The 27,725-nt window shown below is 36.5% G+C and overlaps 1 protein-coding gene across 1 annotated transcript in view; it reads left to right on the forward strand.

The window, feature by feature from the left end:
• col18a1a (collagen type XVIII alpha 1 chain a) overlaps positions 1 to 27,725 on the forward strand; it is a 67,509-nt gene that overhangs the window by 22,465 nt on the left and 17,319 nt on the right. Inside the window, exons 4-15 of the mRNA XM_056465824.1 lie at positions 5,347 to 5,406; positions 14,136 to 14,211; positions 19,142 to 19,263; positions 20,087 to 20,113; positions 22,355 to 22,552; positions 22,880 to 22,906; positions 23,133 to 23,195; positions 23,321 to 23,407; positions 23,487 to 23,534; positions 24,067 to 24,195; positions 24,567 to 24,629; positions 25,996 to 26,040. Coding sequence (XP_056321799.1) covers positions 5,347 to 5,406; positions 14,136 to 14,211; positions 19,142 to 19,263; positions 20,087 to 20,113; positions 22,355 to 22,552; positions 22,880 to 22,906; positions 23,133 to 23,195; positions 23,321 to 23,407; positions 23,487 to 23,534; positions 24,067 to 24,195; positions 24,567 to 24,629; positions 25,996 to 26,040 — 945 coding nt within the window. The remainder of the gene's footprint in view (positions 1 to 5,346; positions 5,407 to 14,135; positions 14,212 to 19,141; positions 19,264 to 20,086; positions 20,114 to 22,354; positions 22,553 to 22,879; positions 22,907 to 23,132; positions 23,196 to 23,320; positions 23,408 to 23,486; positions 23,535 to 24,066; positions 24,196 to 24,566; positions 24,630 to 25,995; positions 26,041 to 27,725) is intronic.

The following is a 27,725-nucleotide window of genomic DNA, read 5'->3' on the forward strand; positions in this document are numbered from 1 at the left end:
AATATGTGCATTTTTTTATTCATTAGAACAGGGTGTTTTCAAACTGTGGGGCGCGAGACATTGAGGCGTGCACTCGAGTAAATTGTGATGACGATTTTTATGTGTTCACTAGAATATGGAATATGACTAACGTTAGCTCCACAGCTAACTATCAGGCACCTGTAGAGTTAATGCATTCCAGTAAAATATATGCAAATAAAATGGAGTGGGTGCTTTTTAAAATTAATGACGGGGAATAAATGAAAGTAAAACCGGTGATGCCCTTCTGAATCAAATTAGCAGGATGCCCATCTGGATCTTTCACTTTCTTTGAAGACACTACTGACCACATTTACATGAACATCCGTTATTTGCCTTAATAAGACAATAATATAATTAAGATGTTACGTGAAGTGCTTTTAATGTTGCGTCACCAGGCTATTCACGTTTCCTGCAGAGGCTCATGTAATTTTGGGTGTTTCTACTTAAATTGTTCGACTTTACTGCAGTTCATTTCAAGTTTCGCTTTCACTCATGAACATTTCATTCATGTCCCCGTGACAAACCGGGGTATTAGACGTGAATATAAAGTAAGGACTGGTGGGAGAGTGTTGTTTTAATTGAAAGCCGAATGGAAAGAAATTCGGCTTTGCGTGCGTGCGTGCGTGTATGTGCGGTCCTTTACTGACAGCCGTGTGTGTGGATCTTGTAACAAAATGCGGTGAAAAGTCCTACATGATGGTAATAGTTTGATTGCGCTGTTTACTTCAATAATGCCACTAATAATTTCTAGAACTGCTCGATCTTGCAGATTCGCACTCTACAACATCAGAAAGGTCCGACCCTTCCTATCTGAACATATAGCTCAACTCATTGTTCAAGCTCTTGTCCTCTCCAAACTGGACTATTGCAACTCTCTGCTAGCTGGGCTACCAGCTAGTTCTATCAAACCTCTTCAGCTGCTTCAGAACGCAGCAGCACGAGTGGTCTTTGATGAACCCAAAAGAGCACATGTCACTCCGCTACTCACCCGTTTGCACTGGCTGCCAGTTGCTGCTCGCATCAAATTCAAAGCTCTGTTTGCTTACAAAGTGACCTCTAGTTGTGCTCCTTCGTATCTGCTCTCACTTCTGCAGATATATGTGCCCTCCAGAAACTTGCGTTCTGTGAATGAACGTCGCCTCGTTGTTCTATCCCAAAGAGGGAAGAAATCACTTTCCCGAACTCTCGCATTCAATCTGCCCAGTTGGTGGAATGAACTCCCTAACTGCATCAGAACGGCAGAGTCACTTGCTGTCTTCAAGAAACGACTAAAAACGCAACTGTTTAGTCTCAACTTTCCTTCCTAATCTGCAACTGCCTCTCTGGCTATACCACTAACTGTGCTCTCTCTCTCTCTCTCTCTCTCTCTCTCTCTCTCTCTCTCTCTCTCTCTCTCTCTCTCTCTCTCTCTCTCTCTCTCTCTCTCTCTCTCTCTCTCTCTCTCTCTCTCTCTCTCTCTCTCTCTCTCCTCTCTCTCTCTCTCTCCTCTCTCTCTCTCTCTCTCTCTCTCTCTCTCTCTCTCTCTCTCTCTCTCTCTCCTCTCTCTCTCTCTCTCTCTCTCTCTCTCTCTCTCTCTCTCTCTCTCTCTCTCTCTCTCTCTCTCTCTCTCTCTCTCTCTCTCTCTCTCTCTCTCTCTCTCTCTCTCTCTCTCTCTCTCTCTCTCTCTCTCTCAAAAAAAAAAAAAACATTACTAATGCTTTGCTTCTTAGACTTTACACACCTGAAACTTGTCTATAGCACTTGCTCACTGCTGCTCTTATAGTTGTGTAAATTGCTTCCTTGTCCTTATTTGTAAGTCGCTTTGGATAAAAGCGTCTGCTAAATGTAATATATGCATGTTCCACATGTCTTAATTCCAATGGCTCAAACTTTGCATCTCAGCAGTTTTTTTCTAAACAGATGTACATAAATGTTTCACAGTACAGCTACTCATACTATTTTAAGTTTCTAAAATATATTGGATTAATCCAAAGAATGGCTAAAGGCAGTGAGATGAGAGGAACTCTAATTGTCCTCTTCATATCAGTTGGTAAGCTCTTAAAATAGCTTCAACAAAAGGAAAACTTGAAAGTGTGTATTCAGGTTTTGATGCTTACCCAGTTATTGTGTAGTCTTTTATAAATGAGACCAGTGTGCAAAATAGATCGCCTGCTGCAAGTGTTCAGATTTAGACTATTTTCCCCAGGTGGTTCTTTCCAAAATTTGCTGCGGCATCACTTTGCATTTATAGACTGTATATGCATTTGGAAGATGCATGTATTTAAAGCAACTCGCAGTGGATACATTTAATCGGTTCTTGGTTTCCTGGAAAATAAACTCATGTCCTTCCAATGTCCTACCACCTGAGCTAAATTTACATTCAACACAATCCCTACAGGAATAGTTTACTCCATGTTTTTTTATTTTGTTTTTCAACCCTGTATTATTTAATTCCTTTTCTTGAAAAATGATATGTAGACAGAATGTCTGAGGTCTTCTTCAGATGTCAAGTTTGTTTATTATTCTAACTTTCAAAAAGCATTACAAATTTGATTTGCGGTCTGTTCTTTATTCTAATTCTTCTGAAACTTGCAAACTTGTTTCTTTGTTTCTGAATGTAAGAACCAGCCTGGAGGATGTCAAACTTGGCACAAAGCATCAGAAGGTGCCATTTTTGACTTTCAAACAAGCCTAAAAGCCTAGAAAACTATTCAACATTATGCTAACAACTCCTTTTCAACTGGCTTGATCTGAATAATGACACCATTGTTTTCAGCAGAGCTGCTTGTTGTTAAACTGAACTTGTTTCATAACTGATGAACTTTGCAACTTTGACAGACTAAATTGAAACAACACTGAACAAAGGACCACTTACATGAAACTATTTCCATCCAAAACTGAAAACTTTTTATGCTTTTTGATTGTTCGTTTGCACAATAACATTTGGGTGGCTGAAAGTGCACTTTTTTAAAAAAAATGCCAACTTTTAAAAAGTTTAAAGTTTTAAAAATTTTTCATAATATACAGTATATTAAACATTGAAAATACATAAATACAGTCTGATATGGCTTCCTGTAAGCAAAGGTATAAAAGATTTTGGTGCTGTCCAGTTCTGAAATATTTCATCTTTGCATGCAAAAGGTAAATAACAAAAATATGCATTTTTTCAATATGTGTAATAGCTGCCTTTATTAAATAACTTTTTTTATGAAGTAGGCTAACTGTAACAATATTGATTATTTACTTGGCGTAAAAATCAAGCAAAAATTTACTTGATAAAAACAATATGGGATTTAGAATGATATGAGGGTGTGAGAACTGCTAAATAAACACCTGGAGTGTTTGTTAACCAATTGTTATCCGTCTGCATCTGAAAGTGCTTGGCATTCCTTTCCATTCATTTTCCAGAATGGAATGTGCCGCCTCCAGCAAGGTTTTCCACAGGATAATGCTTTAATGGCCATCAGTATGACATATGACGTACTACATGCCCTCCAGCAGTCCAGATAACAGTGTGAAGGAATGACCCTTCTTATTTACGGTTCCCATGGGTCATTCTGAATTTCTGGTTGTTTTGCTGTCAAAATATGCACACATTTATGCATCTTAGTTCATTTTCTTTTTTGATTTCAAGAACTTTTTTTTGACTGTAATTTATGTAAAGAGAACACTGAGAGAAACAAAGAGAGAAAATGTTTATCTCTTATTTTTAATTCAAGAGTTCACACTTAGATATTGCTTGATAATAATAGCAGGTTAATAATACTGTCCCGGGAGAGAACCCTGAGCTCAGAGATACAGTAATTGAGCCCAGGGCTCCCGCCTGGTCAATGAGCATGTAATTCTTGAGAGCTCCTCCTGGTAAAGGAGGAAAAGGAGCAAGATGGGGTGAATGGGGGGTTTCTTCAGAAAACGAAGATAAGGAAGTAGTTTTAGACAGGCTTATATAAAGTTTACCACATCATATTTGACACATGAATGACTCTAAATGATCAAAATTTAAGAAAACGGTTCAAATCTCTCCAACAGTAAGTAGGCTTTGGCTGAATCTGCATTTCTAACACTGCCACATTTAACAATGTGCCTTAACGATACATGACAGCAGCAAGTTGAGCAGCAAGCAATTTGTCTGTCAGCACGAGACGCGACGCAACACGGCAGAAACATTAAAATGCCAGCCATTTATAAGTGAAAAAATGTGCACTACCAATGAAATGGCAAGGTTTATAATCTAATCAATACATATTAAACCCCTTTAACATAATTAAAAGTACAAAGTCTAATTACTTATGTAGTTGGTTTGGCCATAGCTCTGACTTTTAAAACTGTTTGCTAGTTATTTTATTGCCAAATCGGAGGTAACGTAAAACTTTCTGATGCTGCTTTTAGTAGTTTGGCTATAAATGTCAAATGTTAAATGGTTTTCAAACTCAAAGTGTTAACATTCAACACTGAGTAAAGCACATATTCAGCCCCTGAGGTCATATCACTGTCATATTTATACTGTTGCTTAGCATGCGACATCGCAAATTGAAACCAAAATAGAAATGCATCACCTAAATGATTAGGACAAAACTCTCCTTTTAACATGGAAAAGATACCTTTTCTATTGTGCAGTGTGTGCTTAGGACACGGTTTAAAGTCGGTCACAAAAATAAGTGCTCATTCACACTGAATGCATCTTTGCATCTAAAAACCTCAGAGGCAACGGTTTAAAAAAAGGTGCAGCATAAAGCACAAGTGTATCCTCTGAGTTCCTCTGTCCACTGCTGTGAGACTGACAGTGATAAGCTGCGCTGCTTGTGAAAGTTGAAGTTCTTTCAACTTGACACCATGTCTAAAAAACGCTCACATGGAAGGCACATCAAAAATGTGTGACATGAGCATAATGGACAAACACATCTGTCAAGCGCATGTTTATAGTGAAAAACAATAGAAAAAGTAGCGCATTGGAAAGGACCACCCTTTGAAGAGGTGCTATGCCTTGTTACAACAGGTATCGCACACCGGATGAGCACATTCTATACTCTAATATAATTTTATTTAATATAAACAATGCAGATGGTGTGAAAGGAATATGAGCATTTTCCTGGCTGCCCCAAATTTTTTTTACGAAATCTGTGGCTCTGTTAAATTTTGCAACATTGAGTTAAATCCAGTGCTTACAGAATCACTGAATTCTGGAGGGACTACGGAACACAATTGCTGCTCATTTTTTATTTATTATTTTTCATTATACAGTAGATCAAGAAAATTAAGCTTGTTTGTCAATGAAAGTCATGAAACTGTCAGGAAATTTGTTAGGTTTAAGTGGGAGTCCTGCTCATTGTTTTCATTTTTCCTCAGAATCAGGCATCAGGTGATTATGGAGCAAGTGGAGATGGAGAGCAGCCGTCACCAGTCCAGGTATTACCGTGATTTTGCTTGTTTATGTTTTCATCTGTTTGCAACACAAATCTGAGCTTGCATTTGTAAACTTGCTGGGATCCATTTCATTGAAAACGTCTAATGAAAATCCTGAAGTTTCAGGCCATTTCCAGACCAGCGTCTGTGAATTGGGAGTCTGTCACACTGTACACTTGTTCGTCTTGTGAGGGAAAGTCCCGGATGATTGCTATCATCTCCAGACCGATCCCAGATGTTAAAGCCCATCTTCCCATGCCTTGTGTTACTAATCCAGAAATAGGCCATGTGGAAATTGAAATGAACCCTTGCTACTGATGTGTGAGGCCCTTGTCTGAGCATGCCAGAGCTAATTACAATGGAAAGAAACCAGGTGGCTGTAAGGTGTGGACTGCTCTGACTGATTTATTCAGCAGTTCTGAAGCAATTTTGAGGATTTTTAGACCACTTTAAAAAAAAGAATTCATTTTTAACTCATTTCAATTTATTGTACTTTTGATGGCAGCCATGTCTTTCCTTTTACTTTCAAGTATTTATTGCTAAAATGTTAGTTTGAACATCTTTAACACTAGAGCTAGCAGAATTCTATAACTTCTAGAATGATCATAGGAGTAATTCTGACGGCTCCTAATGCTCCAGATGTCTTTTTATCAAGTCATATTTACTTTTATAGCTGTATTTAACTGTATCTTTTTTGTAATTTTTAATTTGGATTTTTTTTTTAATAAAAGCAAGTCTTACTATATAATAATTTAGTAAATCTATCACAAATATACATTTCAATTCACAGTATAAAAACCTTTATAATAGTTAATCTTGAAATAATGCAGTATGCTGCATGCAAATTAACCATCCGAGGTACAATCCGAGGTATCCATTGGCCATCCGAGGTACAAATACTCAGAACTCTTCTGTGTTTTGTAGTTTTAATAAAATAATAATGTTAAAATATTTTACACATTTAAAGGGATAGCTTACCCAAAAATGAAAACTACTTTATCATTTATTCTCCTTCATGCACTCAAAACATTATGAGTGCAACTCTTAAAATCAGTTGAAACAACACGATTCTGGGGTTTTTCTTGGACAATTTAATTGTTCAGTCCACTTTAATTTGTAAAAATGATTGAATTAACTTATTTATGTTGCGACAACATGAAGTAATTGAGTGGTACCCAGCATTTTTTTACAGTGTGTGGTTTTAAACCTTATAGAGAAAAAAATAACAATATGGAAGTCAATAGTTGTGTCTCATTTCAGAGGCTGCGTAGACTTCGAAGGTGAGTTCTTCAAAGTCCATACAAACCGAACCGAGCATTTTGAAATGAGAAAACCTAGCCTACAGAGGACAGATCTCAGCCGATTCGAATGTTATCACTCAATTGAATGGGCGATATCATTGGTTATCAGCTGATAGATATGGGCCAGTAATGGCCTTTGTGCCTACTGGTAGGCTCACAAGGCTGTTATCATGCATCCACATGCTTAATCAGCTATAGATCACATACGGTTGCGGCTGGAAGTTAACAAGAATTATTTATATTATTTATAAAACTTCCCATGAATTGTATTTTATTAACATCTACCCCAACCCTAAACCCAACCCTCACAGTAATGTAAAAACGGATCTGGATCTAGAGTCTTCTCTATTAGTATAGCTGATTAACCCTGTGGATGGATGATTACAGCCTTCTGAGCCTATCAGTATGTGCAGAAGACCCCTACTGGCCCATATCTATCAGCTGATAACGCCCATTTAATCGAGTGATAACATTCGAAGCGGGTGCAGATCTCCTCACCTAGCAACCATAACAGCTGCCGTTAATAAGCGGTAATAAGTTTTGGAATGACTTTTTTTTTTTAAGTGATTTTAAAACTTATTTTAAGCGATCCGAAAGCAAAGCAAAGTTTACAGAAGCTGAAAATATAATTCCTTTGATCTATACATCTACACATAAAAATGTAAACCGTCTATAAAATCACTCTTTAGTAAGGCATGTCATACTGTCTTTGTTTTTTAACATGTTTTTAGATTTCCAAGTAAAACCCAATTTATACATTTAATTTAGAGTTTACATTTAAAAACGTCCCGCCATTATCAGCGCACAATGAATCTTGGGACGTTTAAGGCTGCAAAGGATCCACCGGTTGTGTCCTTCATTACCTGGGAAACGAAAGATGCATTTTGAGGCTGCATTTGAAGGAGCCTTCGAATTTTTTTGAAATGAGACAGTCTTGGGTCATGGGTACCAGCTACCAGCATTTTCAAAATATTTTAATTCATGTTCAATAGAAGAAAGAATCAAAAAAGGTTTTGAACAAGTTAAGGGGGAGGAAACACTCAAAAAAAAAAAGATGTTTACTGTTTGCTCAATTTACTTATTTAAAATGAGCTGAAACAACACAATTCTTGAGGGATTTTTGCAAGAACTTAATTGTTTTATGTTCAATCCACTTAAATTTTGTGAAAACTAGCAAATTAACGTAATTCCTTCATGATGTCCCAACACAAATCTATTGTGTGGAACCCAGCATTCTTTACAGTGAATGATGTTTTTTGTGATCTATCCCTTTAAGAATAATCAGGGTACTACAGCTAAGTTAAACCATTGCTAAATTTCAAAACGACTGCCTTGGTAGTTCTAGTGTTAAACAGCCACTGCCAAACATGCAGGTATTAATTTAATTCTAGCCTTGTAATTTTGAATTACATGGCTTTTGTTTGCTTTTAGGGTACACAGCACGTTTTAACACGCTGTGACAGAAAGAGAGACGGCATTTTCCAAAGTGCTGTAAAGTAAACTTCCCTTTGTCTTAGCGTGGAATCCATTTTGATGGATGCCACATTCCCGCAGGCACATTTTCCACGCTTGTTTCTCAGTCAGTCCCGCTCTGCTTGGAAGCTGGAAAGGGCATCTAAGGAAAGGGTACCGGTGGGCTTTGCTTTCTGTGTTGCATGACTATCTCATGTGTAGGGCTCTTTGTGTAATCCAGTTTGATGAGATTATTATATCTAGAGGGAGAGAAGTGGTCTTGTGACAGTGGTAAACACCACATTTTACTTCATTACTTTTTTTTCTGTGCAAAAGGAATTTGAATGTAAAAATGTCTCTAGTGCTTAAGTCGTATTAGTTTCTGTTTCTATCCTAAGGAATAAAAAGGGTCTAAACGTCCTAGGTGAAAAGGGGAATTCAGTTCAAGTCATGCATTTGGTAGGTTCTTCTATTCAAACCAGCATCTTAGAGAAACATATTATTAATTATTTTAATGAAACATTCGCAAAACATATTATGCTGTGTTTATATGTAAGTGAAGAATAAGTATTTGAAATGAATTTTATTATATGTTATATACAAATATTACCAATGTAAGTTCAAAAAAGTACTTAATTACAATAACTAGGGCCAGGCAGAATCTGCGGACATTTTTTTGATATTTCTGCTGAGATCTTTACTAAAAACTTCATTTATAAAATAAAAAACAATACATTTTTAACTTAATATTTAATGTTTAAAATTCAAATCCAATGAGATCCACTTAAAGCAAGTCTTTAATATAATATATCAACTAAAAGACAGAAAATGTTACTTTACAAACTGTATTGTAAATAAATCATATGAATATTTTCATATTAGTCAATAATATTACCACAAACATTTACACACATTTACTAAAGTAAATAAATAGACTCAATGATGGGTTAAAAATCTGCAGAAATTTGTGGGTTTCTGTGTGTGTAGATTCTGTGTGGGCCTACTGATGACTAACTATATAATCAAAATTGTTTTATAAACAATATATATTAAGAGATGTTTCAGCAGCTTAATTGGAGTTCACCTGTGGTAAATTCAGTTGATTGGACATGATTTGAAAAGGCATACACCTGTCTAAGGTCACATGGTTGACAGTGCATGTCAAAGCACAAACCAAGCATGAAGACAAAGGAATTGTCTTTAGACCTCCGAGACAGGATTGTCTCGAAGTACAAGGCTGGGGAAGATTCCAGAAAATTACTGCTGCTCTGAAAGTTCCAATGAGCACAGTGGCCTCCATCATCCGCAAGTGGAAGATGTTTGGAACCACCAGGACTCTTCTTAGAGCTGGCCGGCCATCTAAGCTGAGTGATCGGGAGAGAAAGGCCTTAGACAGGGAGATGATCAATAACTCTATGGTCACTCTGTCTGAGCTCCAGCGTTCTTCTGTGGGAAGTGGAGAACATTACAGAAGGACAACCATCTGTGCAGCCATCCACCAATCAAGCCTGTATGGTAAAGTGACCAGACCGAAGCCACTCCTTAGTAAAGAGCACATAGCAGCCCACCTGGAATTTGCCAAAAGGCATTCGAAGGACTCTCAGACCATAAGAAACAAAATTCTCTGGTCTGATGAGACTAAAATTGAACTCTTTGGAGTGAATACCAGACGTTACGTTTGGAGAAAACCAAGTGCCGCTCATCACCAGGCTAGTGCCATCTGTACAGTGAAGCATGGTGGTGGCAGCATCATGCTGTGGGGATGTTTTTCAGCAGCAGGAATTGAAAGACTAGTCAGGATAGAGGGAAATATGAATGCAGCAATGTACAGAGACATCCTCAATGAAAACCTGCTTCAGAGTGCTCTTGACCTCAGACTGGGGCGACGGTTCATCTTCCAGCAGGACAATGACCCAAAGCACACCACCAAAATATCAATGGAGTGGCTTTACAACAATTCGGTGAATGTCCTTGAGTGGCCCAGCCAGAGCTCAGACCTAAATACTATTGAACATCTCTAGAGAGATCTGAAAATGGCTGTAAACCGTCGCTTCCCATCCAACCTGATAGAGCTTGAGAGGTACTGCAAAAAGGGATGGGCAAAAAAAGTGTGCCAAGCTTGTGGCATCATATTAAAAAAGACTTGAGGTTGTAATTGCTGCCAAAGGTGCATCAACAAAGTATTGAGCAAAGGCTGTAATTACTTTTGTACATGTGTTTTTTCAGGTTTTTCTTTTTTTATAAATTTGCAACAATTTCAAAAAATCTTTTTAACATTGTCATTATGGGGTATTGTGTGTAGAATTTTGAGGAAATAAATGAATTTAATCCATTTTGGAATAAAGCTATAACAAAAAAATCTGGAAAAAGTGAAGCACTATGAATACTTTCCGGATGCACTGTTTATTTCAATTAAGTTTGAATTTAAATGTTAAAAAATAAGTTTTAAATAGCATCTTTAAAAAATTCTCTGCTCTTTTTTTTAACATGCATACGGAAAAAGCCTCTAAATTCCAAATTATAATTCCAAATGGCTCTCCTGGAAGAACTTGATGCACAAACCATCACGGCTGCAAAAAATGGTCTCTTTTCGTAATGCACGAGGAAATATCCGTCCGTGCTTCTGATCTCGTCCATATCCTGGAGTCTCCATCATAACTCAGTGTAATGTGTTGAAGGTCAGAGACTCCTTCATCTCCGCAGCAGTGACTGTGATGGCAGATGTTTAGCTGCATTTTCTAGTCCTGACCTCTATCTTTAGAGCCCTGCACCCGTGGCCTGGATTCCCCAAGACGATTGCTCTCTCTCCGTCTGAAAATACACGCAGTCAGCATCCTCTCAAAAAACTGGGCGTCCTCTTGCCAAAGTCTCGTTTTTTTCAATCCTGGTGTGAAATCTGAGGATCAGGGTGTTCTAGAAGCTGATGCCTGGTATTTCAGCAGCGTGTGCTTTATAAAGTGCGAGGTCAGGCGCTCTTTGTGGCAGCTTTGCTTTAAGAAGTGTTGCTAACTGGAAGCTATACCATATGTCTGAATTGCTCTGAAGGACTGGTGTGGGATTGTACGCTGCAAGAATTTGTAGATATTTTGACTAGAAACAAGACAAAAACTCTAAGTAAGACAAGCATATTTTGTTTGGTTCTCATATTAATCATATCTTATGGCATCTTGTCATAGAGGACAGTCATCTAGGCATAGAGGACACAAATTGTGGTCACTTCATTTTGATGGTTTGTTTGTTGAATTTAACTTACATGAGAACTAATTCTCATTAGATTATAAGTAGACTGTTAAATTGGGGTTGGGGTTAGGGTTTGGAGTTAGTGTAAGTTGACATGTACTTGCAAAGTTACTTATATTCAGTTAAATGTCTGTTGAAGGAGCAGTATTAACAGATATTAAGCAGACAGTCTACTAATACTCAAATAGACCCTCAAAATAAAGTGTTACCCTAATTGTTTGTACAAATGAAATGAAATGAAATCATGTAATGGATTAGTGGTGGGTTTTAGTTTTTTGAAATAACAATGAAATCAAAATATTTTTTTTGTGCTGTTTACTCTTTGACTTTTAGTTCAAGATTTATGTTATAAACTCTAGAGCAGGGGTGACCAACCCTGTTTCTGGAGATCGACCTTCCTGCAGATTTCAGTTGCAACCCATATCAAACACACCTGCCTGTAATTATCAAGTGCTGTTCAGGTCCCAATTAATTGGTTCAGGTGTGTTTGATTAGGGTTGGAGCTGAACTTTGCAGGAAAGTCGATCTCCAGGAACAGGGTTGAGCACCACTGCTCTAGAGTATCCCAACTGTGGAAGAAAATTATTTTAAATATCTTAAAACAAGATAAATGCTTGGGCCAACTTTTGAATTGTTTTGGGAGACATCAATGCCTTTATTGAGCTAAAATATATTAAACTGATCAAAAGTGACAGTAAATATATCTACTTTGTAACAAAATACAGTTATAAATGCAGTTCATATCAACTGTATATTAATCAGAGAATCAAAAAATAAATATTACACAATAAATATGTGAAAAATAAATACTTACAGTCTATGTAATTATGTTGAGCTTCAGAACTGTTTTCTAACAGGTGAAATTGAAGACTAAAGTAATGATGCTAAAATTCAGCATTGCTATCACAGAAAAAAGTACTTAAATATTATAAAATATATGAATATATTCATTCATTCATTTTCTTTTGGGATTAGTCCCTTTATTAATCTGGGGTCGCCACAACGGATTGTTTAACACAGCGGATGCGCATTCTATTGCAACCCATCACTGGAAAACACCTACACACTCTCATTCGCACACATACACTACGGACCATTTAACCTTCCCAATTCACCTACTGCATGTCTTTGGACATTGGGGAAACCGGAGCACCCAGAGGAAACCTACTCGACCACGGGGAGAACATGCAAACTCCACACAGAAATGTCAACTGACCCAGCCAAGGCTTGAACCAGCGACCGTCTTGCCTGTTAGCCGATCATGCTACCCACGGCACCACCGTGACACCCTCACAATAAATAAATGAAAAATAAATAATGATAGTCATACAGTAAGTGACAATTAGTCTCCGTCTTAAATGATATATTTGAACCATTCAAATTCTTGATTCATATGAAAGCAAACCAATTGACTTTTATGAAAGCATCACTGAATCAATGACTTGACTTCCTGCCCAAAACAATGTTGTTTTTCTCTGAGATGCACAAATGTTCTGCTTTGTTTGTTGAACAAATATTGTGCCTAAAATTTAACTTGCTATTACATTTTTTTTGGTCAGACTGCTGGGATATTTTTGACTTAACTTAAATGCTTTGGTCAATCCAACTGCGTTCTCATCCTGCATCATATGCTTTTCGATTGCCAAGATTTTTTTCTGTTCCATTTGAGAAAGTTACAAAGGCTCCCAGTTACATTAGGCCACATAAATGTGTCTTTCGTAAAGTAAACGGATAAAATTCCGTGCTTCAAATCCTGCAATATATGCAAAATTAATCAGGTGACGTCAACTGATGCGTAAGATACACCACCCTTTATTTCATTATTATTCTTTACAGAAACTATGTAAGCTATATATCTTCCTCAACATACACATGATTTTATATGTTGGTTACATTAGAAGTGTTTTTTTAAAAGTCTTATGTACAACTTTGATGGGGCAGCACGGTGGCGCAGTGGGTAGTGCTCTCGCCTTACAGCAAGAAGGTCGCTGGTTCGAGCCTCTCCTGGGTCAGTTGACATTTCTGTGTGGAGTTTGCATGTTCTTCCCATGTTCACGTGGGTTTCCACCAGTTTCCACACGGGTTTCCACCGGGTGCTCCGGTTTCCCCCACAGTCCAAACACATGTGCCATAGGTGAATTGGGTAAGCTAAATTGCTGTAGTGTATGTGTGTGAATGGAATTGCATAGGTGTTTCCCAGTGGTGGGTTGGAGCTGCTTAAAACATATGCTGGATATAACAACTTTGATAAAGGCTGGTGATTCACTTCAAATGTTGACTACTGTACTTCACTCGTGTTCCAGTCCAAACATTACAAGAGTACCAAGTGGGCTTCGCAATACTGATGCATGCATGTTATTTTATACCTGTATTTCAGTTTAAACATTGATTATTTTCTCTTATATTTTTAATACTTACTTATATTTCATTTTTATTCTTGTAAAGCACTTTGGGTCAACTATGGTTGTGTAAAATTGTGCAAATTAAGTTAGCCTTGCCTGCCTTGCCTTACTGCGATTATAGGCTAAAAGAAACATCTATTTGTCATACAGATACGTGCAAGACATCATTCAAAAGGTTTTACATTAATTTGTGTATAATCTTCTCTCTCAAAAACAAAACGCATGGGCTGTGTAAATGAACAAAAGACTGTGTTTTTCTATTATTATTCAATCTACCATATACTGACAGTCGGATGTTGTTAATTGTGATATATTAATAATGTGTATGTATTTTCAGCCGACGCCTCCGTCGTCTCGGCCGATCCAGCAGCCGCCGGTGACCAGCAGGCAGCCTATAGAGAAACAGCAGACAGGTAAGCTTTTCTGTTCTCTGTCAGGTCTGAACTGGAAAATATCAGCCTGTCTGACAGCACAGCTCATCAGCCGGATTTATTGCTCTGTTGAACACTTAAGTGGCTGTTTTTCTGCTTGTAAACTTGAAGTAATGCATTTTTCTCCTTCTGCTTTCACATTTTTAAATGTTGAAATTGTTCATGAAGGAAAACATTTGGGGGGCAACCATTCATTGACCTGCTGAAAGGGGTAGTTCACCAAAAATGAAACTGCTGTCATCTTTTATTCATCATTCATGTGTTTCTTTCTTCTGTTGAACACAAAGGAAGATGTTTTAAAAAATGTTGGAAACCTCTAACCATTGACTTCCATAGTAATTGTTTTTCCTGCTATCAGGAATGCTTTCAGTTGATGTAAGAATCTTATATAGGTTTGGAATCGCTTTAGGGAGTATAAATATTGAGTAAATGTTCATTTTTGGGTGAACTATCCCTTTAATCTGAAATGTTTTTAGCATTACTGGTTGACCACATTCTCCAACTTGTTGGTTAGCTGCTGTTAAACTGACAGAGATTTGACCGTATATTTTCAGTCAAGAATGTTTGATTTAATAATGCTAATATTAATCGTGAATTGAAAGTTCAGATTAAAAGATTTCCTTCAGGTGTGATAGAATAGACTGACTTTATAGATTTGAGTGATTTTAATGGCTATTGTGGTATTTGGTTCCCTCTACTGGTGGAAAAAATATTCAAAGGCATTTTACATTCACTTGTATAAACGTTTTTAAGTTGGTTATTTAGGCTCTGTAATGGATAAATTATGGCTAGTATTTATTTTTCATGCGCATTATTGTTGTGTGTAAGTGAAGTTTTGCATGCTTACAGTATCTATCCTACAATTATGTTATTGTTATTATGTTATGAAACTTGTCTATAGCACTTGTTCACTGCTGCTCTTATAGTTGTGTAAATTGCTTCCTTGTCCTCATTTGTAAGTCGCTTTGGATAAAAGTGTCTGCTAAATGACTAAATGTAAATGTAAATGTTATTGTTATGTTAATAGTTATTTATAATTATGAAAAGTTTTTCAAATAGTTTTATTTTATTTTGAATTATGTGAACAAAAAATATGACGTATATGTGCATACAAAAAATACATGTAATAACCAAAATACAGGAATACAGGTTGTTAAATACTAATTATTATAATAATAATGCTAACAACAACAATAATAGTGAAAAAATAAAGGAAAAACTAAAGAATGAAGACATTCTAAAACAAATTATATATAGATATATACACATTAAAAAAAATTCACACCAAAAAGAGCAATAAATCATATATATACTGAAGGTTAAGTAAGGGTAATATTACGCCAGCTCAAAATAAATAATTAAAAGAATAGTAATAGACAAATAAATTAAGATATTTGAAACCGTGCTGAAAGAGGTTTATGACAATGCAGAAAAGTTAGTTGAAACTCAAACAGGGAACTTTAAACAATTACAATGAAAAAGAGAAAGAGAAAAAATATATATGTATTACAGTTTTTCGCAATGGCTTTAGTGCATTACTCACAACTCTATTTACATTTGCACAACAGTTAATGCATTTCTCAAAACCATTAGTCATTTGTTCACATCAGAGTAGCAGTTTCTCATTTCTTCCAACAAATTGCGAATGCTTTTGGACATGCATCAATTGCTTTCATACAACTCTCTGCTGTTTCATAACATTATCATTTGCTTATGTCATGTCAGTCAAAAGTAACTAAACTTGTGAATGCTAAATAGTCAGTCCATATAAAACTAAGAGTCCTCATTTCATTACTTGAGTCATTACATACAAAAATGTTGAACGAGTTGTCAAAATCTGTCAAGGAAATTTTATAAAAATCTTTAAATATTTTTCTCCTGAAAATGTCTTTTAAATTGAACAATTTGATGAATGATTTACAGACCTACAGTATGTATGTTGTAGGTTCAGTTCCAAAATGTCCTGTAATATTGTTTACAGTTGTGCGCAGCTCTACCCAAAGGGAGTTTATGTTTGTTGTAAATAAGGGTGTATTTATTCTTTTGCACAATGCTGTGAATATATTAGAATTGTAAAGAGCATATGCAGTCAAAATGTGAAACGTGTCACTAAAATCTGACTTTTTTGCATTGGAAAAAATGTGCAAACTGTAAACTGTCATAATGAAAACAGGACAAAGCCATTTGATTATCTTGTTCATAAACAATAGAGTCAGGACTTTTCATCTTGATGACACTGACACTTTCATTGACATCAATACTTCCTCTTGAGGAATGAGCTATCCATTTTGAGCAAGTAACATGCTTTTGCAGGTTATCAACTAGGTTTTGCAGTTTGTACTAATTGTTTTGAGAAATGCATGAACTGTTGTGCAAATGTAAATAGTGTTGTGAGAAATGCACCAAAGCCACTGAGAAAAACTGTAAAATAATTAATAATAATAGGAGGGGTGGGCTGGAATAAAGAGTTTTTTTTTATGTCTCCTTGGTTAAAATGTATAATTATGAAATAAAGATGTTATTTTGAGATATATAGTTACAATTTTGGATTAGATTTGGGTTTAATAATAGTGGGTCTTCATAATTGTACATGTTTTTTTGAGATATGAAGTCACAATTAAGAGATTAAATAAGTACATAATCATAAATAAATAAGTAAATAATCACAAATGATGTTAAAGTATCCCAAATTATAAAATAAATATTATTATAAAATTAAAAGATAGATAGATAGATAGATAGAATGATAGATAGATAGATAGATAGATAGATAGATAGATAGATAGATAGATAGATAGATAGATAGATAGATAGATAGATAGATAGATAGATAGATAGATATCCCTTTCTGCTATTTTAAAATATTTTTCTCAAGTGTGATCTTTCCTCAAAACAAGCTGAATTGGTCAATCTGAATGAAAATTAGGCTCAGTTGACTCCTCTCAGCAAACTTCTGGCTCCTACGGAGATTCTCGAAAAGAATCTGGTTCATATGTGGATTCCCGAAAAACATCAGCCTCTTATGGTGATTCCCGGCACACATCTGGCTCATATGGTGATTCCCTGCAAACCTCTGGCTCACACGGAGGCTCTCGGCAGTCAGCGGGCTCGTATGGTGGCTCACAGCAAACTTCAGGCTCATATGGAGGTTCTCTTGACTCGATCGATGTTATTGATGACTCAAACTCTCTTAGAACTTCGAGCTCGGCTGATGATGGCATCCGGTATTCAGGTGGGTCACTGGTGAGGAGCTGAAAATCTCCCTAATGGACGTGGAATTTTGGATAGAAATTCTCAGCAGAATTTCTACACAACGCTTTGCATGAAATGCTGGTAGAATGCTGCGGATGTGTAGTGATGTCAGAGACGGTGTGCAGCAGACTGGGAGCAAACATTAGAGCCGCTGCATATGTATGCTGTTTATCACACATATATATGTTTGTCATTTATTGCTTGTATTGTTGTTGTTTTTAAAACAGACTGTGCATAGAAGCTTGTGCTGGTAGGCATATTCTGTCATGAATATGCAGAGTTTGGCCTGTCTTCTTTGAATATTGTCATGCTATTTATTTATTTAAGCAGAGAACTAAAATATTATTTTAGTGTGAGGTGATTTATTTCAGTTATTCAATTCAAACAGTGAAACATATACATTATCATTTATGTTCACTACCTGACAAAAGTCTTGTTGCCCATCCAAGTTTTAGGAACAATAAAATAATAACTTGACTTCTAGTTGAACATTTGGCATCAGAAGTGGCTAATATAAAAGACAAAGGCCTCTAGATTACGCTTATTTTACCAAAATAAAATATAATCATGCCTTGATTTTTAATTATTTAATTAGGGCAGTAAGGTCTGACTTTGCTTAGACATAAGTATTGTTACTTAACAGAAATGATGTCCAGTATAGAATATAAAGTCATGGTGCAGTGGAAAAAGAATTGTATATGACTCCCATGAGCTTGGAGGACGGCATCCATATATCTCTGCAATGACTCAAATAACTTATTAATAAAGTCATCTGGAATGGCAAAGAAAACGTTCTTGCATTAAGATTATTTGGATTCATCTTTAATGTCTCCTTTTTCATCTTACCCCAGACATGCTCAATAGTGTTCATATCTGGTGACTGGACTGGCCAATCCTTGGAGCACCTTTACCTTCTTTGCTTTCAGGAACTTTGCAGTTCAACAGATGATTCGTCAGAAAAATCTACCTTCTGCCACTTTTCCAAATTTTAAATTAAAATAATAAAATAATAAATTATTATTTATTGCTCTTACAACTAGGATTGACGACAAGACTTTTGTCAGGTATTGTAGATTTATTACACAGACTGATTGATTTCATTTTGATTCATTCAGTTATTGTAATTTTGAAGGTTATGGCTTAAAGCTAATGACAGGACAAAATTCAGAATCTCAGAAAAATATGAAATATTAAATAAATCATGCTGAGTGCTGTACATGTTCATACTTTTTAGTAGTTCAACATTTTGGTGTTAAGAAATCCTTAATATTACAATTTTTGAGATACATAATTCCAAAAAATTATCTGTATGCCATAATCATCAAAATTAAAATAAATAAATGAAAAATATCATCTGTGGAATGAATCTATATAATAGAATTACTGAAATATATGTTACAATGATATTCTAATTTATTGAGATGCACCTGTATAGTATTGTAAAAATGTAAATACCATTTGTTTTGCTTTTAAATAATCGACACAAAACTGACACAAAATTCTTAATGTTCTTTAAATATGCTTTATTTTCTTTATGAAAAATATCTTTTGTTTTAGTTTGGTGTAAAATATGAGCCAGATGTGTTTTAAATATATAAATCATGTTTAATTTTTATATGATCTGCCGATTTCACGTCCACGTCCTATTTCTTGTTCCCAGGTGCAAGAGGAGAGAAGGGTGACAGAGGAGAGAAGGGTGCTAAAGGTGACAGGGGTCTTGCAGGGCCAAAGGGTGATGTGGGGTCTGGATCAGTGTCTGGTGGAGGATCAAAAGGAGAGAAGGTGCGTTGAGCTCTGCCAATCTCACTAATCTTTCTGAAAATCTTCAGCGTAAACTAGTAAGAAAGGACAGCCTGTCCATTATATTACATTGAATTTTAAAGGGATAGTCCACCCAAAAAAGAATAATGGGCTGTTCATTTACTCACCCTCAGGCCATGATCGATGTAAGTTATTTTTTCTTTAGTAGAACATTGAGTGATGCTTTTTGGCAAAATGTGCTAGTTTTATTAAATTATTGGCTCATTCCAACTCACTTGTACATTTTCATATGGTGTGCTCAATAGCAGTCTGCATTTCATATTCATGCATACGAATTCATTTAAATTAGATTAGATTTTAACTGTCTGTCTGTCTGTCTATCTGTCTATCTGTCTGTCTATCTATCTATCTATCTATCTATCTATCTATCTATCTATCTATCTATCTATCTATCTATCTATCTATCTATCTATCTATCTATCTGCCTGCCTGCCTGCCTGCCTGCCTGCCTGCTTACCTGTCCGTCCGTCGATCTATCTTTCTATCTATCATTCTATCTTTCATTCTATCTATCTGTCTCTGTCTGTCTGAAAAAAAAATACAGGCTGTGCTAATAAGAAACAAATAAATATTTCTGTTTTGTCTATGAAATTGTTGTTTAGTCACAATAGTAGAAACAGGGCTCTTCTTGAAGTCAGATTATCACATTGAAGTTTTACAACACGTCCTTCAAAATCCCCAGTAATGTGTGAAGTCAGTGATGGGGAGTTGAATGTTCAGCCATCTGTTATATTGGTGCGAGCGGCAGACAGGTCAATCATTTTTTGTCTGTGTGTTTTCACAGGGCGTCCCAGGAGAGAAAGGAATGAAGGTTTGTTGTGATTCTTCTAAACCTAGACATAACTGTGACAGTGCAACATATACTGCACATGTTAAGAGTGGATTAAAACACTGTTCATGGCAAAAGTTACATTTGTCATTCATTTTGTCACTTGTCAGCATTTTTTGGCAAAATACAAAATTACATAATGGGCAATTCTACCTCATTACAATTATACCCACAATTAGACCTTAACATATATACTCTGTGTGTGTGTGTGTTTACTTGTTTATGTGTTTTACAAGGACACAGAATTACCTAAAGACATGGGCTTGTCCTTGTTATACTCTATTAAGGTTGTTAATATGTGTGTGTGGTTTACGAGGACTCTCCATAGGCATAATGTATTTTATACTGTGAAAACCAGTAAACCCAAATCTGTGGAAAATTATGAACATCAGAAATATGGTTGAGTATGATTTTTAAGTGTTTTGAATTACAGGGACACAAAGTCAAGCAGTCAGACATATGTACTTTACTTTTAATTTTATCTACTCAAAGAAAACACTCTTTTTGAATGTATCAAACAAAACTAAAGTACATGCACAGAACAACATGACCATTTATAGCAAATAAACTAATATAAATATTATCCCGCTTGCTTTTGAGTGTTGTTGAGAGAGTTCGTGAACGCCTATGATTGATCACGCGTTCAACAGAAAAGGTTTCGATTGGCTTTAACAGTCAGCGCGGCTTTGGCGCTGTTCAGCAAACATAGGCACTGATGTTAAATGGACGCAGCGATCAGCTGATCCATTATAGATGGCGACGCGGTGGACACGCAGACACGCTTGTGTCTGGATCCACAAGTAACATTATTGTTGTAACAGCCGAGAGAGCAGATAAAACGTTACCTCACGAAAGGGAGTTTACAGCTTTCATTTTCTCCTTGCTGGGTTCTGATGTACTTCCTTGTCAGTGAAAGACTGTCTAGTAAACTCACAAGCAGTAAATTGTGCTCAGTTTCCACAGTACCAAATTGTTCGCGTCTCCATTGAAGTGCTTCAAAGAAACAATAAATTTTGACACCCCTAATATATATATATATATATATATATATATATATATATATATATATATATATATATATATATATATATATATATATATATAATATATAATATAATAATATATAATATATAATATAATAATATAATAATAATATCTATACAGTGTTTCCTCTAGGATTTTTTTCCAGCTGTGGCGGTAGACTGTTACACAGCTCTACCAACTACCTGTGGCATTATTTCATTGACAAATGTCCTGAGCGCAGTATTACAAGTCAAGATCGCATTCATGTAATACAAGCATGTGAATCTCTGTGCTCGAGTGCCAATTTCCTCTGTTCGTGCACAAAACTTCTTGCGCGCCCTCAAATACACACTGCTCAAATGCAGATTTTCTTGTGCACTCTCAAATAAATGCTGCTGAAGTGTGATTTAGTGTGTTTATGTAACGAGTATGTCTTCAACATTTATTAGATTTGCTAGGAATATTTATGAATGTATCCAATAGACCTACAGAGCAGCATTAATGCATCCTGAAGTAAAGTGAAACAGTTATAAACTCCAGCAAGATAAAGTCATTGTATGCAGAACCACAGACCTTTATCTATAAATAAAATATAATTATGGAAACTGTGTTTAGCATAACTGAAACCGACATCGTGTTTGCTGGCCTCACGCATCATGCACCTGTCAGTCAGTCAGTATGTCACCTTAAAGGGTTAAACAAATAACGCACAGCTCGACTACGGTAACAGAAACATTTGCGCTGTTATAAAACGTATATTTTAATACGTTTTGGTGCAATTATAACCCGCTATTTAAAAAAACGACTGAATATTTTGAATCAGAAGCTGTTATGTATCCGTGGCAGGATGAATTTTGGTGTGAATGAAGAAGAATGAATGTAGCGGAAACCATGCTATAATAATAGTATACTATTAATAATAGCTAGATACTATGTAAGTGAATACACTTGCAAAATAATATGTTCTGTGCATTATATATACACGTATACATGCATATTCCACATATTGATCTATTTCAAGTAGAATTCATCAGCTAGAATTTTTTATAGACATACAATATGTATATATAAATATTTTATTATGTTTGTGTAGATGTACTGTAGTGTAGATTATTAGTGCTGTTCTCATGAAACTATAATGAATCTTAAATTCACATTTTTATTGTATTTGTTCAAATCTGTGTTAACTTTCGGTTTCAGGGCACTTCTGGTTTTGGTTATCCTGGATCGAAAGGTGACCGTGGCCCCCCTGGTCCTCCAGGACCTCCGGGTCCCCAAGGGCCCAGTGCAGAGGTAGAGGTGCGGGGCGATGGGTCAGTTGTGCAGAAAGTCACAGGACCAAGAGGACCACCTGGACCCCAAGGACCTGCTGGTCCCCCTGGAGCTGAAGGGGAGCCGGTGAGTAGATCAAAGCCAAAGGAATGACACAGTTGTTGGCTCTGTTTTTCTATTAGCCAGTGTATTTACATTTAAAAGGAACAGCGTTATACCATTTTCAAGTCGTATGTGTCATAAGTGGTCTTCTGTTTGCCTTGATGTGTTTGGGTGGTAATAGATCCCTATGGTGTTTCCCATCACAAGCAGAGAATGATGTTAATACAGGTTTAAGATATGCATCACTGCAAACACAAAGGCACATTGTGTTTCTGTCCTTGAGACTATGCATAATGCATCGGGCATTGGTCATATCTCAACAAAACTAATATTCTATCCTCTCCTTTATAGGGTGACCCTGGTGAAGATGGAAAAGCTGTAAGTAATGTGTTTCATAAGGCTACCTTATAATAAAAAAGACCTGGCTAAATGACATTTTCAGTATATCTGGATGAGATTATCCATCTGAAATTGTGTGTTTTAGGGTTTGTTTTCACTGCAAACTACAAAGAAAAGTCTGATTGTATTGTTGATGTTGTGTGCTTTGTGCCTGCACATATATGCTTCATGTACAAAAATTATTAAACATTGGTTATTGTCACAGGGCCAAGTTGGACCTCCTGGTTTTCCTGGAACTCCTGGGAATCTTGGACCCAAAGGAGAGAAGGTATTTGATGGTGTTAAAATAGGTCACATCAATCAACTATATCAGGGTTGTGAACCATTTAGATCTGAATTGTGAAAACCACTTATACTGCAATTAGATGACTTTTTATTAATTATTTTTTTTAGGGAGATCGAGGTGAAAGTCAGCCAGGACCCCGTGGGCCTCCTGGTCCTCCTGGCCCACCGGGACCCTCCTCTGGCTTTGATAGACCTGTGAGTTTATTATTAGTCTTCTATTTTTGTGATCTCTTTATTTGACATTTTGTTTATTTGATGCACATTAATTTTACAGACATTTGTGGACATGGAGGGCTCTGGATTTGATATGGACAGTGTGCGGGTATGTCATGTTGACCCTATTGTAACTTAAAGGATTAACACAGAACTCAAATCTCCATTTTGCAGTCCCACAGATATTAAAAATAGTTTTTTTCATTGATTTAGATTTTTTTGGGTTTGAGATTTTTGAGTTTGGGGTTGATAAATTAAGCATCTTATGCTCTTCAAATCTGCCGGTATGAATACCCATCAAAAAAAAACAAAAAAACATCTAAAACATAGTAAATGTAGTCGTTTCTGTAAATTTGCATATTATTATTAACACAAACAAAAAACTGAAAAATACCCTACTAATTGTATGATATATTATTACAAATAAGATGTAGTAAATGCAGCAGATCCTGTAAATTTGCTTATTATTATTTACACTAAAACTTGTATTTTAAAACTCGTTGTATATAAATGTACATCGCAAAAATATGGCAGTTGTGACTTTGGATGATAAAATGCAGAGTGTCATAAGTTTATTAATGTTATTTGTAATTCTTGATTGTTCTGTTGTTAAATTTGTTGCATTTTACGTTTGTTATCAGGCAGTGCCTGGTTTGCCTGGTCCACCTGGTCCTCCTGGTCCCCCTGGTCCCCCTGGCTCTGCATCTTCAGGCTCTGGTGGTTTTGGGCCACCTGGTCCTCCTGGGCAAAATGGGGCTCCAGGTCAGCCGGTGAGTTTGAAGAGACATGACATGCTGGTTTGAATGTGCTGTGTTAGGAAAAAGTGTGGTCAGAGACATTGCCTTGTGGATCTTGTATGCACTATGATGCATTGTTTTCATTATTGTATTTTTCACTTACTGTTTCTCTATGTTTCATGTCTTGTTAAAGCCATAAAAAGTCTAATAATAATATGAATAATTTATAGATCTGCATCTTCTGTAAATGATTTCAAATCAGCAAGTTACAGTTGCATTGTATTACTTTTTTAACTCATTATAAATGCTATTTAACTCATTATTTTTATTCTTTTGTTGTGTTTTTACGTGTGCTTTATAAGTAAATAAATGAAATTAAAATGTTGCTTTTATTTTGTAAATAGGGACTTTCGGGTGTACCAGGTGCTGATGGAAAACCAGGCTTACCTGGTCCAAAAGGAGAGAAGGTATGAAGACACTACAAGACAATTCAGACTTCCATAATAAAAGAAAAATTGACATGAAATTTAATGTGTCTCCACAATTAATCAGAGCTGAGTTAGATACATTAATGATTAATATATTGAAATTATTAATGATTAATATATTGAAATTTAAAGGTGAAACGGTGGCTCAGTGGTTAGAACTGTTGCCTCACAGCAAGAAGGTTGCTGGTTCGAGTCCCGGCTGGACCAGTTTGTATTTCTGTGTAGAGTTTGCATGTTCTGCCTGTGTTCGTGTGGGTTACCTCCGGGTGCCCCGGTTTCCCCCACAGTCCAAAAATATGCGCTATAGGTGAATTAGGTAAAAAACTAAATTGGACGTAGTGTGTGAATGCAAGTGTGTATGGTTGTTTCCCAGTACTGGGTTGCAGCTGGAAGAGTGTCCGCTGCGTAAAACATTGGAAAACATGCTGGAATAGTTGGCGGTTCAATCCACTGTGTCGACCCCTGATAAATAAGGGACTAAGCCAAAGAACGAACGAACGAACGAACGAATGAATGAATGAATGAATGAATGAATGAATATTAAAATTAAGTTATACATAGGAATGGATGTTTAGTTTCTGACTTGCTGATCACTAGAGGCTGGACCAATCATAACAGAGCAGACTCTTAGAAAGGAGGGGTTTAGAGAAACTGGATTCTTGAATTAACCATTTCAGACAAATTGGGAAAAGAGATGCTGCTGCAGTGTGCATTATGAGAATATTAAACTCTTTTTGACCTTGCATGAATGGTAACCTTCTGTAGACGTCCTGCAAAATAAAATTAAGAACCTAGGAAATAGCATACCAGGGGCACTTTAATATTTTGATGTCTTTGAAATCCATAAAATTGCTCTAATACATTCTATCATCTAAATGTTGCTGTTTAGTGTGCGCTTATGCGGAGTAAACATGCTCTTAAGCAAGCAGGAGGACATCAATGTGTTTATTGGTCTTATTGGAGACATTTGTAAGCATAATTCTGAAATCCATTAATTCACTTGACATCAGGGCTATCTGTAAAACTCAAAATATTTATTGCGGGACCCAGTTAGCAGACAATAACACAGAGGACACTGGCTTGCCCCCTTTATTACTGTTAGACACACAAATGTAAATCCAGCCAGACATGATTTCAAAAACATCCTAATCAGGAATGACTGGAAAGGGTCATGCAAAAGTCATGGCAATTCATTGGTAAAAAATATATATAAAAATGGGAACCTGTCTATATTTAGATTGCAGTGCTGGTGGTTTAATGGATTTGGACTTGCATAATTCAGTTCTGTTGAGATCCCTGTAATGGTAGCTATCTTTAGACGCTGGACTGATTTTGTGCTCCGCAGGGTGATGCCGGTGAGCTGGGCCTTCCTGGACCGGTGGGAGAGAAGGTCAGTTTGCTCAAATCTTTTAGAGGTTTTGTATAAAAGTGCACAGTATGCATATATTCTACTGCATATCACACATGTTCAACTCTCTGGGATTTTCTGTATGACTAATAATTATGACAGAGCAAAATTGAGACAAGCAGTTTGTTTTTACAATAACCATCACTATTTTATGTTTAATTATTAAATATGATGTTTAATTAACTAACTATTATGATGTTATAGTTATAGTTGTGTGGATTAATGATATAATTCTTTGTCTGAAGTGCAATCCTAAAAACATCCTATCTTTCATTACTTTTCAGTCAGTGAGTTGTAATGAAAGGAATAGATTTTGATGAGATTTAGATCACATTTTTAACCAAGCCATAATTTATTTTACATGCTTTTTCTTCTTTCATGTACAGACTTTTTGACTGTCTTCTACTCAGACTTTATCTGCATTTGTATATACGCTCAACGGCCACTTTATTAGGTACACCGTACTAGTACCGGGTTGGACCCTTTTTTGCCTTCAGAACTGCCTTAATCTTTCATAGCATAGATTCAACAAGGTACTGCAAATATTCCTCAGAGATTTGGGTCCATACTGACATGAAAGCATCACGCAGTTAATGCAAATTTGTTGGCAAATTTCCACTACATCCCAAAGATGCTTTATTGGATTGAGGTCTGGTGACTGTGGAGGCCTTTTGAGTACAGTAAGCTCATTGTCATGTTCAAGAAACCAGTCTGAGATGATTCTGCCTTTATGACATGGCGCGATATCCTGCTGGAAGTAGCCATCAGAAAATGGGTTCACTGTGGTAATAAAGGGTTGGACATGGTCAGCAACAATACTCAGGTAGGCTGTGGCGTTGACACGATGCTCAATTGGCACTAATGGATCCAAAGTGTGCCAAGAAAATATTCCCCACACCATTATACCACCACTACCAGCCTGAACTGTGGATAGAAGGCAGGATGGATTCATGTTTTCATGTTGTTGATATCAAATTCTGACCTTACCATCCGAATGTTGCAGCAGAAATCAAGACTCATCCCACCAGGCAACATCTGTCCAATCTTCTATTGTTCTTTTTTGATGAACCTGTGCGAATTGTAGCCTCAAGTTCCTGTTCTTAGCTGACAGTAGTGGCACCCGGTGTGGTCTTCTGCTGCTGTAGCCCATCCGTCTCAAGGTTAGATGTGTTGTGCGTTCAGAGATGCTCTTCTGCATACCTCAGTTTTAACAAGTGGTTATTTGAGTTACTGTTGCCTTTTTATCAGCTCCAACCAGTCTGGCCATTCTGACCTCTGGCATCAACAAGGCATTTGCATCCTCACTGCCGCTCACTGGATATTTTCTCTTTTTCTGACCATTCTCGGTAACCCTAGAGATGGTTGTGCGTGAAAATCCCAGTAGATCAGCAGTTTCTGAAATACTCAGACCAGCCCGTCTGGTACTAACAATCATGCCACGTTCAAAGCCCCTTAAATCACCTTTCATCCCCATTCTGATGCTCGGTTGGAACTGCAACAGATCATGTTTACATGCTTAAATGCATTGAATTGCTGCCATGTGATTGACTGATTAGAAATTTGCGTTAAAAAGCAGTTGGACAGGTGTACCTAATAAAATGGCCAGTGAGTTTATATACATTGTTTAGCTTATTGTGATGTACTAAAATAACTATACTATATACTAT

Source organism: Danio aesculapii, chromosome 9, assembly GCF_903798145.1.
Source record: "Danio aesculapii chromosome 9, fDanAes4.1, whole genome shotgun sequence".
NCBI classification, from domain to species: Eukaryota; Metazoa; Chordata; class Actinopteri; order Cypriniformes; family Danionidae; genus Danio; species Danio aesculapii.